The 15,563-nt window shown below is 45.9% G+C and overlaps 1 protein-coding gene across 1 annotated transcript in view; it reads right to left on the bottom strand.

The window, feature by feature from the left end:
* The window catches only part of SLC25A13 (solute carrier family 25 member 13), a 785,732-nt gene that overhangs the window by 328,777 nt on the left and 441,392 nt on the right, over positions 1-15,563 (bottom strand). Inside the window, exon 11 of the mRNA XM_086941927.1 lies at positions 11,935-12,093. Within this exon, the coding sequence (XP_086798053.1) occupies positions 11,935-12,093 (159 nt within the window). The remainder of the gene's footprint in view (positions 1-11,934; positions 12,094-15,563) is intronic.

Genomic DNA, 15,563 nt, shown 5'->3' with positions numbered 1-15,563 from the left:
GGAGTCGGACAGATTGGGGTGTGGTGGGATGGGTTGGGTAGGGAGGATGTGTGTATACCCTTTCGGAGTATTTCGTCAGCGCCAGGACACCTCCGGGTAACAGTGCGCTCTATAAATGTCAATAAATAAATAATAAATATGGTGGACTACATTGGATTGAGGTGAGTGGAGTGGAGTAGACTGACTGGTCTGGGTGGATTGGATTGGATTGAGTGGATTGCAATAGATTGGAGTGGGGCGTACTGGAGTGGGGTCGGTTGAGGTGTGCTTAATTAATTATTTTGAGAATTACACCTAAGAAAGAAACAATGTCGCTTGGCAATATATAGAAGAAGACAATCATCTTTTGAGAACATAACCCACAAGCAAAAAACCAAGACAAAACATTAGTGCAAAATGAGAAAAGAAGGATTGGCAAGTAACAGAAAGTTAACTATAGAAAATTAATCTTATCTTTTGAGAACAGAGCTCACAAGCAAAAAACTGAACAAACAAAATGAGTGCAAAGTTAGAAAAGAAGAACTGGCAAAGTAAAAGAAAGTTAACTATAGATAATATAACTTTGCTTGTCCTGCTGAACGCAAATTTGCCAGTCACACGCCTTCCGTTTGCAGGGTACTGAAAGTTAAAAAGAACATTGTACCTCAATCACATCAAGGCCTGCAGTTACCAGTTACAAGGCTGTAAAGAAGAGTGCCACACAAATCAAAAATTGTAAAAAAAGAAGAAAGAAAAACAGGGTGGGTGGGTTCCAAGCTCTTTTTGTTAACAGCATCTCGCAAGCGATACCCATTTACTTTATTTAATGCATCTTTATATAGCCCGGAACTTTACCCGAAGGTGTCAGAGCGCTGTACAATAGAACCAGTTACGTTACATGAGAGAAATGTTACAAAATAGAACGACAAAAACAAATCGGAGACTAGAAGAGGTAAGATAAAACCAAAAAAGGCAAGAACACAATATCAAACACATCAAGCAAGGGTGAGGAATGTACAAAAAAATATTACAGATTTACAATGATGCACAAACTTCCTGAAAGAGTCTGAAAATGAAGGTATTAATTCTCAAAGTGTCTTTGGAAGAGAAGAGATTTGAGGTCAACTTTGAAGAACCAGATAGAGGTGGTGGCACGGAGCAATGGAGGAAGCGAGTTCCAAATTCTCATTGCATTACCTGAGAACGATTGAGCCATGGATCTTTCCCTTTTGAAGGAGGGGGGCTCAAGCAGAAACTTTTCCGCATTCAGAGAAAGTCTCGAGCCTCCAGACATTTTCAGTATATTCGCCAGGTAACGAGGGGGAGGAAGGGTGCAAGGTTTTTGTGGGTGATGCACGCAGTTTTGTAAATAGATCTTGCCTCAATGGGAAGCCATTGAAGAGAAGACCAGATAGGAGTGATGTGGTCACTTCGTTTGGACCCAGAAATAAAGCGAGCTGCTGAATAGAGGACGGATTTGAGGCGGGAGAGGTGAGATTTGGGTAGGCCAGTCAGAAGAGAATTGCAGTCATCCAGTCTAGATAGAACTAGCGATTGGGCCAAGGTTTTTAGGGCTCTCTACGGGAAGAACCGACGAATACCCCACAGAAGGCGCAGCTGGTAATATGCGTTCTTAGCAATGGAGTTGATGTGGGAGATTAGATTGAGTCTTTGGTCAAGTATGACACCTAGGGATTTTGCGCTGTCGACAATGATGGGTTTATTGTTGAATAAATTCAGTTGATCCATCCAGGATTGAACAGGGAGAGAGGTAAATAGGAGGAGAAATTCAGTTTTGGAGGGATTGAGAATGAGTTGGTGAACTAACATCCAGTTGTGAATAGGATCGAGTGTAGAGTTGAGTAGTGAGATAATAGTGTGCAGAAGACACCTTGAAGTAGATTTGAGTGTCATCCGCATAGAGATGGTAGTGGATCCCAGCTTTACTTAGGAGGTTCCAGATAGAGATTAAACAAAGTGGGTGCACGGATAGAACCTTGGGGGATGCCTTGGCCTTCCGCCAATGGAGACGAAAGACTGTTTGCTATCTTCATCATTTGGGATCTGTTTGAGAGGAATGAGGCAAACCATTTGAGCACTGTGCCTTCCACGCCCATTCTCTGTTGAAGAGTGTTAAGGAGGGTGTTGTGATTTACAGTGTCAAAGGCTGCAGAGAGGTCAAGAAGAATTAGAAGGCACGATTCCCCAAAATAGAGTATGTGCAGTGCATCATCAATCACTTGCAGCAGGGCTGTTTCAGTGCTGCAATTTTGAATGAAGCCAGACAGGAACACCTCAAGGAGATTATTGTCCATAATATGTAGGGAAAGTTGTTTCGCCACACATTTTTCTGTGATTTTCGAAAGAAAAGGGAGTTTGGCGATGAGGCGGAAGTTGTTGAGGTCGTTCGCATCTGCAGAGGTTTTTTTTTTTTTTTTAGAACAGGTGTAACCTGCACTAGAGCATACTTTCGCAGGCTTGACCGTAAAAAAGCAACTGTCAAATAGGGCTTCTCAGTGTATGCACCGAAGATACTGAATACCATAAACTCAGTCATGGAACAAATGTGAACTATAATGTGTTCAAAAGATTTTGATGTTGCCTCTATTTCACAAAGACTAACCTTTAATTCTTTCCAAAAAACCAACACCAACCTATCATCTCTGCCAATGTTTTCAGACCTCCACAACAAACACAGCTATCCATGCCTTGAAGTCTCTCTTACATTGCTGTCAACTACTATGTAGATTTTCTTCTTGCCATTACAATCCACCGCAAACCTTCAAGACCATTCTTCTAACAACCTCTGCTGCAACTCCAGTAAGAAGAATCAACAACTCCTTAAGTACCGGAAAATGTCCTGAAGAATTCAAAAAGTCATAGATACGCCCATTACTAAAGAAAACAAACTTGGACCCGCTGAAACCCGACTACTACAGACCGATTACAAATGGACCTTTTCTGAGCAAACTGATAGAAAAAGCAGCATTCGCCCAGATGTCACAATTCATTGAAGAGAATGCCATACTTTCGACTTCTAAACGGGATTCCGTCAAGGAAGAGGCACAGAATTTGCCCTTTTTGCTATCTGGGATGACCTGAGGAACCAAGTAGACCGCAATGGGGTTCTGCGCTACTTCTCTCTGACCTCTCAGCTGCCTTTGACACGGTTGACCATGAGACACTGACAAAAAGAATCTAGGAAGCCGGCACAGAGGCGACTGCTATAGACTGGATTGCATTCTACCCTCACAACAGAACTAATGTCATCCCTCACCCATGCTTTTCAACATCTACATTAATTACCAGCACTGATTAATCAATTTCACCTCACGTGCTATAACTATGTAGATGATACGCAAATACTCCTTCAACCGAATGCCCCAAAGACATTGGAAACTAGTCAATTTTCAGTTGTCTCAGAGCCACCGATCAATCTCAGAGCCACGATCAATGGAGCTCCAAAACAAACAAAAAAGTCTAAATCCTTTCCTCTTCTATCCCTCCACTATCCTTTTCAATCCAAATAACAGACTAACATGTCCACCACTCAATTTTTTTTCTCATATTTCAGTATACTAATTCGCCACTAATCCTTTATGGGTACCGGAGTGGCGTGCTACTCGCCGAAAAAGCGCTTTAACACCTCATCAGGGGTAGCAAGCGCTATATAATTGCAAACCTTTTTCTCTCTTCTATCCTTCCGCTATTCTTCTCAATCCAAATAACTAACATATCCACCACTCAAATTACTTTCATATTTCACTATACTAATTCACCACCAATCCTTTATGGGTTCCGGAGTAGTGCGCTTCAAAGTCCCTTTGGGGGTAGTAAGCGCTATATGAGGAAAATGCTACTTACCCAGTGTGCATCTGTTCTTGGCATGTAGAGCTGTAGATTCACATGCTTTGCACAGCGCCATCTAGTATTGGGTCCGGATGTTTGCACTTTGTTTTGTTCAATCGAAGAAGTCTTTTCCAGTCACTAGGTAGGCGGCGACTCCTTTCAGATGATAGTGCACATGGGCATCGGCTCCAATTTTAGATTGTTTTTCCGCAGAGGGTGATAATGGAGTTAGTAAGAGTAGTAAGAGCTGTCCATGTATCTAAGTAAGATATTACTACAATAGGTATAGGTACCCGGGGGGGCGGTGGGTGCATATGAATGAATCTACAGCTATACATGCCAAGAACAGATGCATACTAGGTAAGAAGCATTTTCCTTTTGAGGCATGTGAGCTGTAGATCACATGCTTTGCATAGACTATACAGCAGTGGTGGCTAACCTGTAGCTGTTGCAGTCGTCTGAAATAGTGTCTGTAAAACTGCTTGGCCCAAACTAGCTTGCAGTCTTGCTAACACATCTACATAATATTGTTTTGTGAATGTGAGGTGTAGACCATGTTGCAGCTTTGCAGATGTCTAGTATGGATATATTCCCTAAGAATGCCCGAGAAGCCCCTAGTTTGCGTGTGGAGTATGCTCTAGGGGGAATTGTCAGCGTTCGTTTTGCCTTTGCATAGCATGTCTGAATGCACATGATTATCCACCTTGCAATGCCTGACTTTGATATAGGATTGCCTTTATCTGGTGGCGCAAAAGCGACAAACAGTTGTTTTGTCTTTCGTTAAGGTTTTGTCCTCTCTACATAGTAAAGTAGTGCTCTTTTCACATCTAAAGTGTGTAAAGCACGTTCTGCCACAGAATCTGGTTGAGGGAAGAACACAGGCAACTCAACAGATTGGTTAATATGAAAGGCAGAAATTACCTTTGGTAGGAATTTAGGGTTGGTTCGAAGAACCACTTTGTTTTGGTGAACTTTTAAAAATGGTTCTTCTATGGTTAGTGCCTGACGCTCACCCACTCTCCTCAGTGATGTGATAACTATGAGGAAACCTACCTTCCAAGTGAGAAAGTGCAGTTCACATCTATGCAATAGCTCAAAGTGTGGACACATCAGTCTGGTAAGGACAATGTTGAGATTCCACACTGGAGCAGGTGAAGTCTTGGAGGAATGATTCTTTTAGGTCCCTCCATAAATGCTTTAATGACAGGCACTCTAAAGCGAGACAGGTGTCTATTCTGTAGGTATGCAGCAATTGCAGCACGATGGAAGCATATGGAAGAGTACGCTTAATTGGAAATCTGCAGATGAAATAAATAGCAAATTATGTTTTGAACTGAAGAGTCCAGCGGATCGATTTGATTGTTATCGCAGTATATCACAAATAGCTTCCACTTTGCAGCATAGTGTGCTCTTGTGGTAGGACAGCAAAACACACAAGATGACGGACGGAATGTTGCACAATGGCAAAACATTCACCCCCAGTCACAGATCTGGGTTTAATCCATCGTTATTTTGCTCACCAAGCCACCTCAGTTCAGACATGGCCATATGCAAATCAGCCTTGACCCTGTGCCTCATGGGAACAGTCAAGAACGAACTGTCAAGCCATGTCTTTCCTGGACCGGAATCAAGCATCCAAGGACCGGTTTCTGGCTATCAGCCGTCTTCAGCCAGGATAGCTTGACTCCAGTGGCTTAGAGCAAGGGACCCACGTCTGGGCATACCCTTCCCACATAGGGTGAACAGCAAAACACACAAGATGATGGACGGAATGTTGCACAATGGCAAAACATTCACCCCCAGTCACCCACGTCTGGGCATACCTTTTCCCTTGGTGAGCAAAATAACGATGGATTAAACTCAGATCTGTGACTGGGGTGAATGTTTCGCCATTGTGCAACATTCCGTCCATCATCTTGTTTGTTTTGCTGTCCACCCTATGTGGGAAGGGCATGCCCAGACTTGGGTCCCTTGCTCACAGCACCACTGGAGTCAAGCTATCCTGGCTGAAGACGGCTGATAGCCAGAAACCGGTCCTAGGATGCTTGATTCCGGTCCAGGGAAGACACGGCTTGGCAGTTCGGGCTGTACTGTTCCCATGAGGCACAGGGTCAAGACTGATTTGCATATGGCCATGTCTGAACTGGGGTGGCTTGGTGAGCAAAATAACGATGGATTAAACTCAGATCTGTGACTGGGGGTGAATGTTTTGCCATTGTGCAACATTCCGTCCATCATCTTGTTTGTCTTGTGGTAGGACGCTTAGCCTCTTTGATGATGTTCATGCAGTCTAGTGGGAGATTAAGCGAGCCAAACTCTAAGATTTCAGGTGTCAGATCGCAAGATTGAGATGACTTGGATCTGGATCTATTATCTCTCCATAGCTCCGAGTGAGAAGATTGGGAGTGAGATGTCGTTTTTGATGAGGAACTACTGAGCGCTTCAACAGTGTTGTGAACCAGGGTTGCCAAGCCCATGTGGGAGCAACTAGGATTAGGGGATTAGGGTCAGGGACGTCTGTCTGAGCTTCCGAACCACTCATGGAATAAGTGGGAGAGGCGGAAAAGAGTAGGCAAACATCCCTGACCAATTCATACATAGTGCATTCCCTGTGGACAATGGGTGTGAATGCCTAGATGCGAAGCTTGGGCATTTAGGTTTGTGTCGAACAGATCTATGTCGAGAAAGTCCCACATTTGGAAGAATGGGTGGAGTACTTAAGGGTGGAGTTCCCCTTCGTGAATCTGTTGTCTGTGATGGCTGAGCAGATCTGACTCTTGGAAGATGTCCTGCAAGCAGATATATTTTGTGACGTATAGCCCATTTCCAGATGGTCTGTGCTAGTTGTGACAGCTGGAGAAAGTGTGTGTCCCCCCCGCCCACCTCTGTTTTAGTACGTAGAACATTGCTGTCATGGTGTCTGTACGGATCAGGAGAGCTTAGATGTACTTATGTACTTGAAACGCTTTGAGCGCAAGAAAAATCGCTAGCAGCTCTAGGCCTACGACAATGCCGTCCTGCATTCATAGTCATGCAATCCCTTGGGGAAGAATTTGTAATTTTATCTGTTTCGCTGTTTTTAAAGTCTGTTTTTAAGTGCAGAAAATCTATTCTGATGTAAGATTTTTTACTGTATAACTTATTCCATAATTTTGTGGTTTCCTATTTTTCTGTAACATGCGATTTTATTGTTTTATAAATATGCTTTTATGATTATTATATAAATCAAATAAAGCTTAACTGGCTAACTGATTTATGTGAAGCTGCTTTTGCTGCAGGCTCCAGCTGCCCTGAATTGTATGCATCTGGAGATGAGCTCCCCAACCAGTGAGCGATACGTTTGCATTAGCACTATCTGTGGAACCGGGTCTATGAAGGGACGCCCTTTTGAAAGGTTTTGTGTATTCCACCACTGCGGAGAGCGATGGGTGCGGCTGTCCACCAACACTACTTCTGATATGAGACCCTGAGCAAGATTCCAATGACATGCTAAGCACTCCTGAAGGGGATGCATGTGGAGTCTTGCGTAAGGGACTATTAGAATGCAAGACACCATCATCCGCACTCGAGCTGGGAAGGAGTGTTGAGGCTGAAACTGACAGAGTAGAGTCTGCATGTTGCGGATTCTGGACAGAATGGGGTAGGCCAAAGCCTTTTGTGTATCTATTGTGGCTCCCAGATACACCTTTGTATTGGATGGATGCAGAAGGGATTTGGACAGATTTACTATGAATCCAAGAGTGGACAGAAAGTCGCCTTGTAGAAGGAGCGGGAGCACTTGCTGGAGTGTGACCATGTAAAAGTGATCCAACCGAATGTATAGATTTAGTTCTCTGAGGACTAATATAGGCCTGAGCGTCATCCTTCTTGGGAATCAAGAAGTACAGGGAGTATACCCCGGCCCCTTAATATTTTAAAGGGACTGGTTCTATAGCTCCTTACTCTTACAGAGTGAGAACTTCTTGCTTTAGAAGGATAAGATGTTCTTGTGACATTGTGCATGATCTTGGAGGAACGTTTGGGGGAATGTCTGTAAGTTCCAGGCAGTAACAATATTGGATAATTTGTAAAACTCATTTGTCTGGGGTGATTGTGTTCCAGATAGGGAGAGCCATCCCCCGACAAGTGGAAAGATGGGGGGTAGCGGAAGGAAGTCACTGCTTGTTGTTTGCAGGGGAAGTGCATGTGGAGTTGCCTCTGCCTTTTCCTTTACCATTGTTTACTCTTAAACCTGCTCTGAAATGGCCTCTTGATGAGGGCAATTGGTTGTTGCCCTCGTAAGAGGAGGAGGGATTTTTGTGGAAATATTTTTGGAGCAACCCCTGTAAAAGGAGCGCCGAAAGGAACCCCTATTCGCAGGTAACTCCAAAGCCCCCATGGACTTTGCAACCTCAGTGTCTTTCTTCATCCTTTCCTGCGAGGCGTCAACTGGTGGACCAAAGAGGTGTTCCTTGTCAAATTGCTGGTTGAGGATGGAGGCCTGTACCTCAGGTTTGGACCCTGAAATTCTCAACCATGCATGTCTGCGTAGCAGTACGCTGGTGTTTACTGCGCGCGCAGCTGTCTCTGCTGCGTCTAGGGCACACTTGATGGAGATATTGGTGATAAGGTTGCCCTCCTGGATAAGATCATTTGTCTTAGATTTATACTTATCAGGCAGGAATTACATACGTTTTTCTAACTCATCATAATGAGCCCTATCATATCTGGCTAACAAAGCCTGAGCATTGGCAATGAGCCAGTGATTAGCTGCCTGTGAGGCTACCCTTTTGCCAGAGGGATCAATTAACTTGGACTCCTTATCTGGAGGAGGGGCCTCACCTGTGGTCTGTGAGTTAGCTCTCTTGTGAGCATTAGAAACCACAAGAGTGTCTAAGGGCAGCTGACCCTTGATGTAGGCAGGGTCGGTAGGAGCTGGTTTATATTTCTTTTCAACCCTGGGCGTGATGATTCTTGCCCTCACACGATCTTTGAAAACCTAATCTGCATGTTTAAGCATTCCCTAAAGCATTGGCGCATGTGTAATTTTTTTTTTTTTTTTAGAGAACTTGGGGGTGTCAAACAGGAAGTCCTCCTCGAAAGCTTCCTTATGTAATTCCCCCCCATGGTAATGAGTAGCCCTGTTAAGAAGCTCAATGTAGACTATATTGTTGTCAGGTGGTGATGGCCTGGACGGGTACAAAACAGAGTCAGTATCTGTGGGTGGGTCAGTGGCATAATCCTCCCATGGGTCAACATCTTGTGGTCTATCCTCATCCCCACCCCTTCATCCTGTGGGTCAGGTGATAGTGGTGGTGGTGAATTAGTGAGTGTGATAAGTAATTGAGGATTAGTAGGTGAAGGAGATGAAACAGAAGATGGCTTGTGGTGCTCATCCTGTTGGCCCAGTTTCCTTTTTTCGGGCAGTTTGGCATATGTCCAGTATCTGTGTTAATAACCAGTTCTTTCTGTTTCGGATCCGAAGGTGGAACATCTGACGAAGGCTATTTTGTCTGAGTCTTTTTATCTTTACTTGTCGTTTTCGGTGTCGAAAGCTTCGGCTCCGAACTCTTCCGTACCAAAGATTTAGTCTTCCACAAAGATGGAACATGAACCAGGACATGCTTGGATTTCGGCGCAGTCATGGGGTCGACTTGGTCCCAAGCCAGAAGGCTTCTCTTAGTGGTTCGGCGCAGGCAGAGGTAGGACCGGAGCCTTTCTTCTCTTGTGTTGTTGGGGCAAGGGGGTTTCTGTACTCACAGTACGCTGATTGGGTGTAACTTGCTCCTCTTCTTCCATGTCTGAGTCGGCCTCGGAGATGTGTTGTTCTTCCTCAGATCCTTGAGCTTGTGTTTCTTCTCGGTCAGAATCTTCGCCGAAGATGTCTGGTACGGAGCTGCCTTGGAAGTGCATCTTGTGACGTCAAGCCAGATGGTCACAAAGTGTCTTCTTCGATCAAAATGATCGGCACACGTTGCAATCTTTCTCAACGTGTTCCAGGGATAAACAGAGGTTGCACACTTCGTGCAGGTCGGTGCTGGAAACGTAGCGTGACACCCGGGACAGAGCTTGAATGGAGTCCTTTCCATCAACAGCTAGTGAGGCCGACGTAGGTAGGTCCAAAGGCCTTCCAATCGTTTTTCAATCAAAGATTTTTTAGTCTAAACGATACATGGAGAATGGGAAACGCGATCGAGAAACAATACAGTCAAGGGTAGTGGATTACGTGTCGAAGGGAACCCGAGAAACGGTGCCGAACTGGAGCGCAGCAATTCACATCCGAACCTGATGGCGGAAAAAAACAATCTAACAATGGAGCCGATGCCCAAGTGCACTATCACCGAAAGGAGGAGTCACCTACCTTGTGACTGGAAAAGACTTCTTCGAACAAAACAAAGTGCAAACATCCGGACCCAACATCAGATGGCGGACTATGCAAAGCAAGTGATCCACAGCTCACATGCCTCGAACATGCAATTACTATACAATACATTGTATTTGACCGAGATGATCTTGGTTTGCTGTATACTTCTTGCTTATGCTGCTTCTGTGTTTCAACATTGTACCCTGCATAAAAAGAGCCATATTATCCATCTATGGGGCTTGTGTATGCCAGAAAGAACTTCGAAAATAAGGTAGGTAAAACAAAAAAACAGGGCTGTATTACACTGTATACATAACATGACATACTTTGTTTTATTTATTTACCTTGAAACTCCGTAATACAATTACATATACTCTCTCGAACAGAGGGGCTGGAAGTGACTCTGCTTGTAAGTTTTGAGCTGAATTTAGTGTTGATTAGCTTCAACCATTTTAGATGTAACTAAGAAAAGACAACATGATTTGTCCATTCTTATGTATGTAAAATGTATTCTCTTAACTTGCACCTTTACTGCTCACTGTTCTATAAAATGATATTGATACAAAGGTGTACACACACTATCAGCTTTAGGAAAGACCAGCTGCAACTTGTTTCCAGAAGTACTCCTAGCATGATTTGTGTGTATACACAAGTACAACAGACTACACAAGAAGCATTGCAGTCATAAAACATCATATTTTCCCTCACATGCGTCCCCTAATCAACATTTGCGTTTTTCCAGTATGTGCAACTTTTTGCATGGTAAACCTTAACATTTTTATTTTGGAGATTCTCAATGGTCCCACTCATTCTTGCTTCTTCTACAATATATGGTATGTACCAAGAACAAGCTTTCCGAGTTCACATGATAAAAGCGAATGCACTGGGCCCACAAGGACTACAAATGTCTGGATCTATGCAACGCTGGCTATCAACTTATGATTGCCCTTTGGGAACTAAACCCATGAGTGATGTCCTAGCAAAGTCACAAACGGCATACTTGGGCTTCCAAACAAAGATGAGCAAGACACACAAATACCACTGTACAAATGTAACTTGTCCATTGTTTGTACACACTTGTTCTCGCTTCCATTTCACTCATCTCGAGAAGCAGGGCACTTAACTGATCGCCCAAAGATTACAAACTTTTCTTCTCTTCACATTAATAAAATAATTAAAGTAACTTAAAGTAGTTATTGGTTAAAGATGTGGAAACTCATTTTCTCAAACTGTGGGCTGATGTTAGGCTACATTTTTTGAACAGCTCTGAAACAAGGATGCTTCTACTGCGACGTAATACAAGGACAATGTACATCAATAGCACAATTAGAAGGTGGCACAAGATTGTCTCTGGAAGCACCAAACATGGCCGCATTAACAGTGTCAATTGGTGCGAAAATGTGTCTTTGCCTTGTTAGATGAAAAACACAGCAGCAGTCTAGCCCTAAATGTGTCTCAAGGCAAAGCCTTGGACATATAGGACCTCAGAGGCAAGTTATACAAAGAATCAGAAGTAGGCAGAGCGCCAGAAAAAAATAACAGTTTCAGAAACAATAGTTTACAGATAAAAGAAATTGTTAATTGTTTGTCAGCCATAAAGCAAGTAAACACTGGTGGTTTAGTCAAGCAATTACATTTCGAAACTTAATAAAGGAAATAGCAATTATTTCAGGAAGAAAACATGAAAATTACAGGCTTCTGAAATGTTAGTTGGCAGAGTGATACCCTAACTCTTGCTTGGCCTCATATATATGTCTACTGACCTCTATAAAGTCCAAAGAAGCCTTCGTAACGCAAAACCTTCTTGAAGCAATCAAAGCTGTTCTTGTACATAAGTTCTCCCACAAATGACCCGGTGGATCGCTGGTTCTGCATTCTAGTTTTTACAAGATCAATAGGATACACAGCAGTGGCTCCAACAGCTAGAAATAACATAAGACATAACAGAAGTAGAATTCAGGAATGGTAAGAGCACACTTTATGAATTACAATAAAAAAGCTAACTTCACATTGGACTTATGATACAGCAATACAATTTCAGATTGACATACTATGTTTATACATTATTTTTTTGGACGGTGCTTTAGATAAGCAATTACCAGTTATTCAGCTTCAAATCAAGTTATCCGTATTGGGTAAATGGTTTTCGCAAATTGTTATGTTCAAAGCATATCACTGCAGATGCTCCCTTTGATTCCTATACTTCCTAAGCGAGTGAGTTCCTCCATGGGGTCTCCTATCTTGTAGACTAGTGGCTCCCAAACGTTCTAGAACTACAAGCCACATTTTAGGCTAAAAAACATTCGTGACCCACCTACTTTATTGAATACGAGGCAGGTGATTTTTTAATGTAACTAAAGCATCTGTGGTAGCAAGTTGTCCAATCCATTGAAATGGCCACTAACTTTGCACAGACATACATCTTTACTGATAAAGATTTATAGCATACAGCACTTAATTGATATTGTGTGGAAATGGGGTTTGTGTTAATATTTATCATTTGTGCATCACCAATTAAATTGGCTTTATTTATTTGACCCTATTAAAATCTGTATCCAGCACAATTCTGAATTTCGAAAAACGTATTTCATTTTTGCTTCAATAACTGCTGAATGCATAAAGTTCATTTACAGGTATTTCATGTTGCTGTGTGTTGCAAAAATACATAATTCCCTTTAAAAACTCATCTCACTTTGCAGTCAGAGAAAAAGAGACCGTAAGCACCAATCCCGCATTAAAAGAATAAGCAGCAACTTGTCATAAGACACAGCCTGACATTTGTCGTTAAACAAAGCAAATATAGTAAGATAAACACATAATTTGAAGGCATCTTTATTTATTGCTAGGACTTTCCTAACCTACCAAAAATCGGCTTGCGACCCACTAGAGCAGTGGTTCCCAAACTTTTTTGACCCGTGGCTCCCTTGAGCTAATTGGCAGTTGGCCGTGGCTCCCCACCATTTTTTTACCCGTGCACCGAGGTGCTGCGGCGCACTCTTTGGGAACCACTGGTCTACATGAAGAATCAAGCCTAGAGAGATGAAGGATTCAGAGAGTAGCCATCACTATCATAAAACTTTTTTGCAATCACAAAGATCGTATAAAGTACATCTCAATGCATACAACACCTTAATAGAGTAGTATAAAGCACTCCCACTAAAAGTAACCAGGCTAGAGAAAGGCTCAAGGAGCTCTGTGGCGTTACAAGAAGTTTACGTGGGGTGGGCTCAGATCATGGGCGTCCGCAGAAATGTTTCCGGGGGGGGGCACATTTATAACTTCATCCCCATTCCCCTTGCACCCTTCTCCCCTCTGCATTACACCCTTCTCGTCCTCCCCCTTGCACCCTTCTCCCCTCCCCCTCCCCCTTGCACCCTTTTCTACCTTGCACCCTTCTCCCCTCTGCACTGCACCCTTCTCCCCTCTGCACTGCACCCTTCTCCCCTCTGCACTGCACCCTTCTCCCCTCTGCACTGCACCCTTCTCCCCTCTGCACTGCACCCTTCTCCCCTCTGCACTGCACCCTTCTCCCCTCTGCACTGCACCCTTCTCCCCTCTGCCTTGCACCCTTCTCCCCTCTGCCTTGCACCCTTCTCCCCTCTGCCTTGCACCCTTCTCCCCTCTGCCTTGCACCCTTCTCCCCTCCGCCTTGCACAGTTCTCCCCTCCGCCTTGCACAGTTCTCCCCTCCTCCTTGCACCCTTCTCCCCTCCTCCATGCACCCTTCTCCCCTCCTCCATGCACCCTTCTCCCCTCCGCCTTGCATCCTTCTCCCCTCCGCCTTGCACCCTTTACCCCTCTGCCTTGCACCCTTCTCCCCTCCGCCTTGCACAGTTCTCCCCTCCTCCTTGCACCCTTCTCCCCTCCTCCTTGCACCCTTCTCCCCTCCTCCATGCACCCTTCTCCCCTCCTCCATGCACCCTTCTCCCCTCTGCCTTGCACCCTTCTCCCCTCTGCCTTGCACCCTTCTCCCCTCTGCCTTGCACCCTTCTCCCCTCTGCCTTGCACCCTTCTCCCCTCTGCCTTGCACCCTTCTCCCCTCTGCCTTGCACCCTTCTCCCCTCTGCCTTGCACCCTTCTCCCCTCTGCCTTGCACCCTTCTCCCCTCTGCCTTGCACCCTTCTCCCCTTTGCCTTGCACCCTTCTCCCCTCCACCTTGTACCCTTCTCCCCTCTGCCTTGCATCCTTCTCCCCTCTGCCTTGCATCCTTCTCCCCTCCGCCTTGCACCCTTCTCCCCTCCGCCTTGCACCCTTCTCCCCTCCGCCTTGTACCCTTCTCCCCTCTGCCTTGCATCCTTCTCCCCTCTGCCTTGCATCCTTCTCCCCTCCGCCTTGCATCCTTCTCCCCTCCGCCTTGCACCCTTTACCCCTCCGCCTTGCACCCTTTACCCCTCCGCCTTGCACCCTTCAGCCCTCCGCCTTGCACCCTTTACCCCTCCGCCTTGCACCCTTTACCCCCTCTGCCTTGCACCCTTCTCCTCTCTGCCTTGCACCCTTCTCCTCTCTGCCTTGCACCCTTCTCCTTTCTGCCTTGCACCCTTCTCCTCTCTGCCTTGCACCCTTCTCCCCTCTGCCTTGCACCCACCCAATGCTCTCCACCAGGCCTCCAACCCTGCACCCACCCACCCAAAACTCTCCACTAGGCCTCTGATCCTGCACCCACCCACCCAACGCTCTCCACCAGGTCCCTGACCCGGACCACTCCTTCGCAACGCTCTCCACCAGGCCTCTGACCCTGCACCCACCCAACGCTCTCCACCAGGCCCATGACCCTCCACCCACCCAATGCTCTCCACCAGGCCCATGACCCTCCACACACCAAACGCTCTCCACCAGGCCCCTCACCCACCTAACGCTCTCCACCAGGCCCCTGACGCTTCACCCACCCAACGCTCTCCACCAGGACCCTGACCCTGCACCCACCCAACTCTCTCCACCAGGCCTCTGACCCTGCACTCACCCACCCAACGCTCTCCACCAGGCCCTTCACCGTCACTCTCACCCTGCACCCACCCACCCAACGCTCTCCACCAGGCCCCTCACCCTGCACCCACCCACCCAATGCTCTCCCCCAGACCCTGAACCCACCCAACGCTCTCTACCAGGCCCCTGACCCTGCACTCACCCACCCAACGCTCTCCACCAGCCCCCTCACCCAGCAGCCACCCACCCAACGCTCTCCACCAGGCCCCTCACCCTGCACCCACCCACCCAACGCTCTCCACCAGGCCCCAGACCCTCCACCCACCCACCCACCCAATGCTCTCCACCAGGACCCTGACCCGGCCCCCTCCTTCGCAACGCTCTCCACCAGGCCTCTAACCCTGCACCCACCCAAAGCTCTCCACCAGGTTTCTGACCCTGCACCCACCCACCCAACGGTCTCCACCAGG

This window comes from Lissotriton vulgaris, chromosome 10 (assembly GCF_964263255.1).
Source record: "Lissotriton vulgaris chromosome 10, aLisVul1.2, whole genome shotgun sequence".
Classification (NCBI taxonomy): Eukaryota; Metazoa; Chordata; class Amphibia; order Caudata; family Salamandridae; genus Lissotriton; species Lissotriton vulgaris.
The sequence above is the reverse complement of the archived record's forward strand: the minus strand, read 5'-3'. Positions and strand labels throughout refer to the sequence as shown.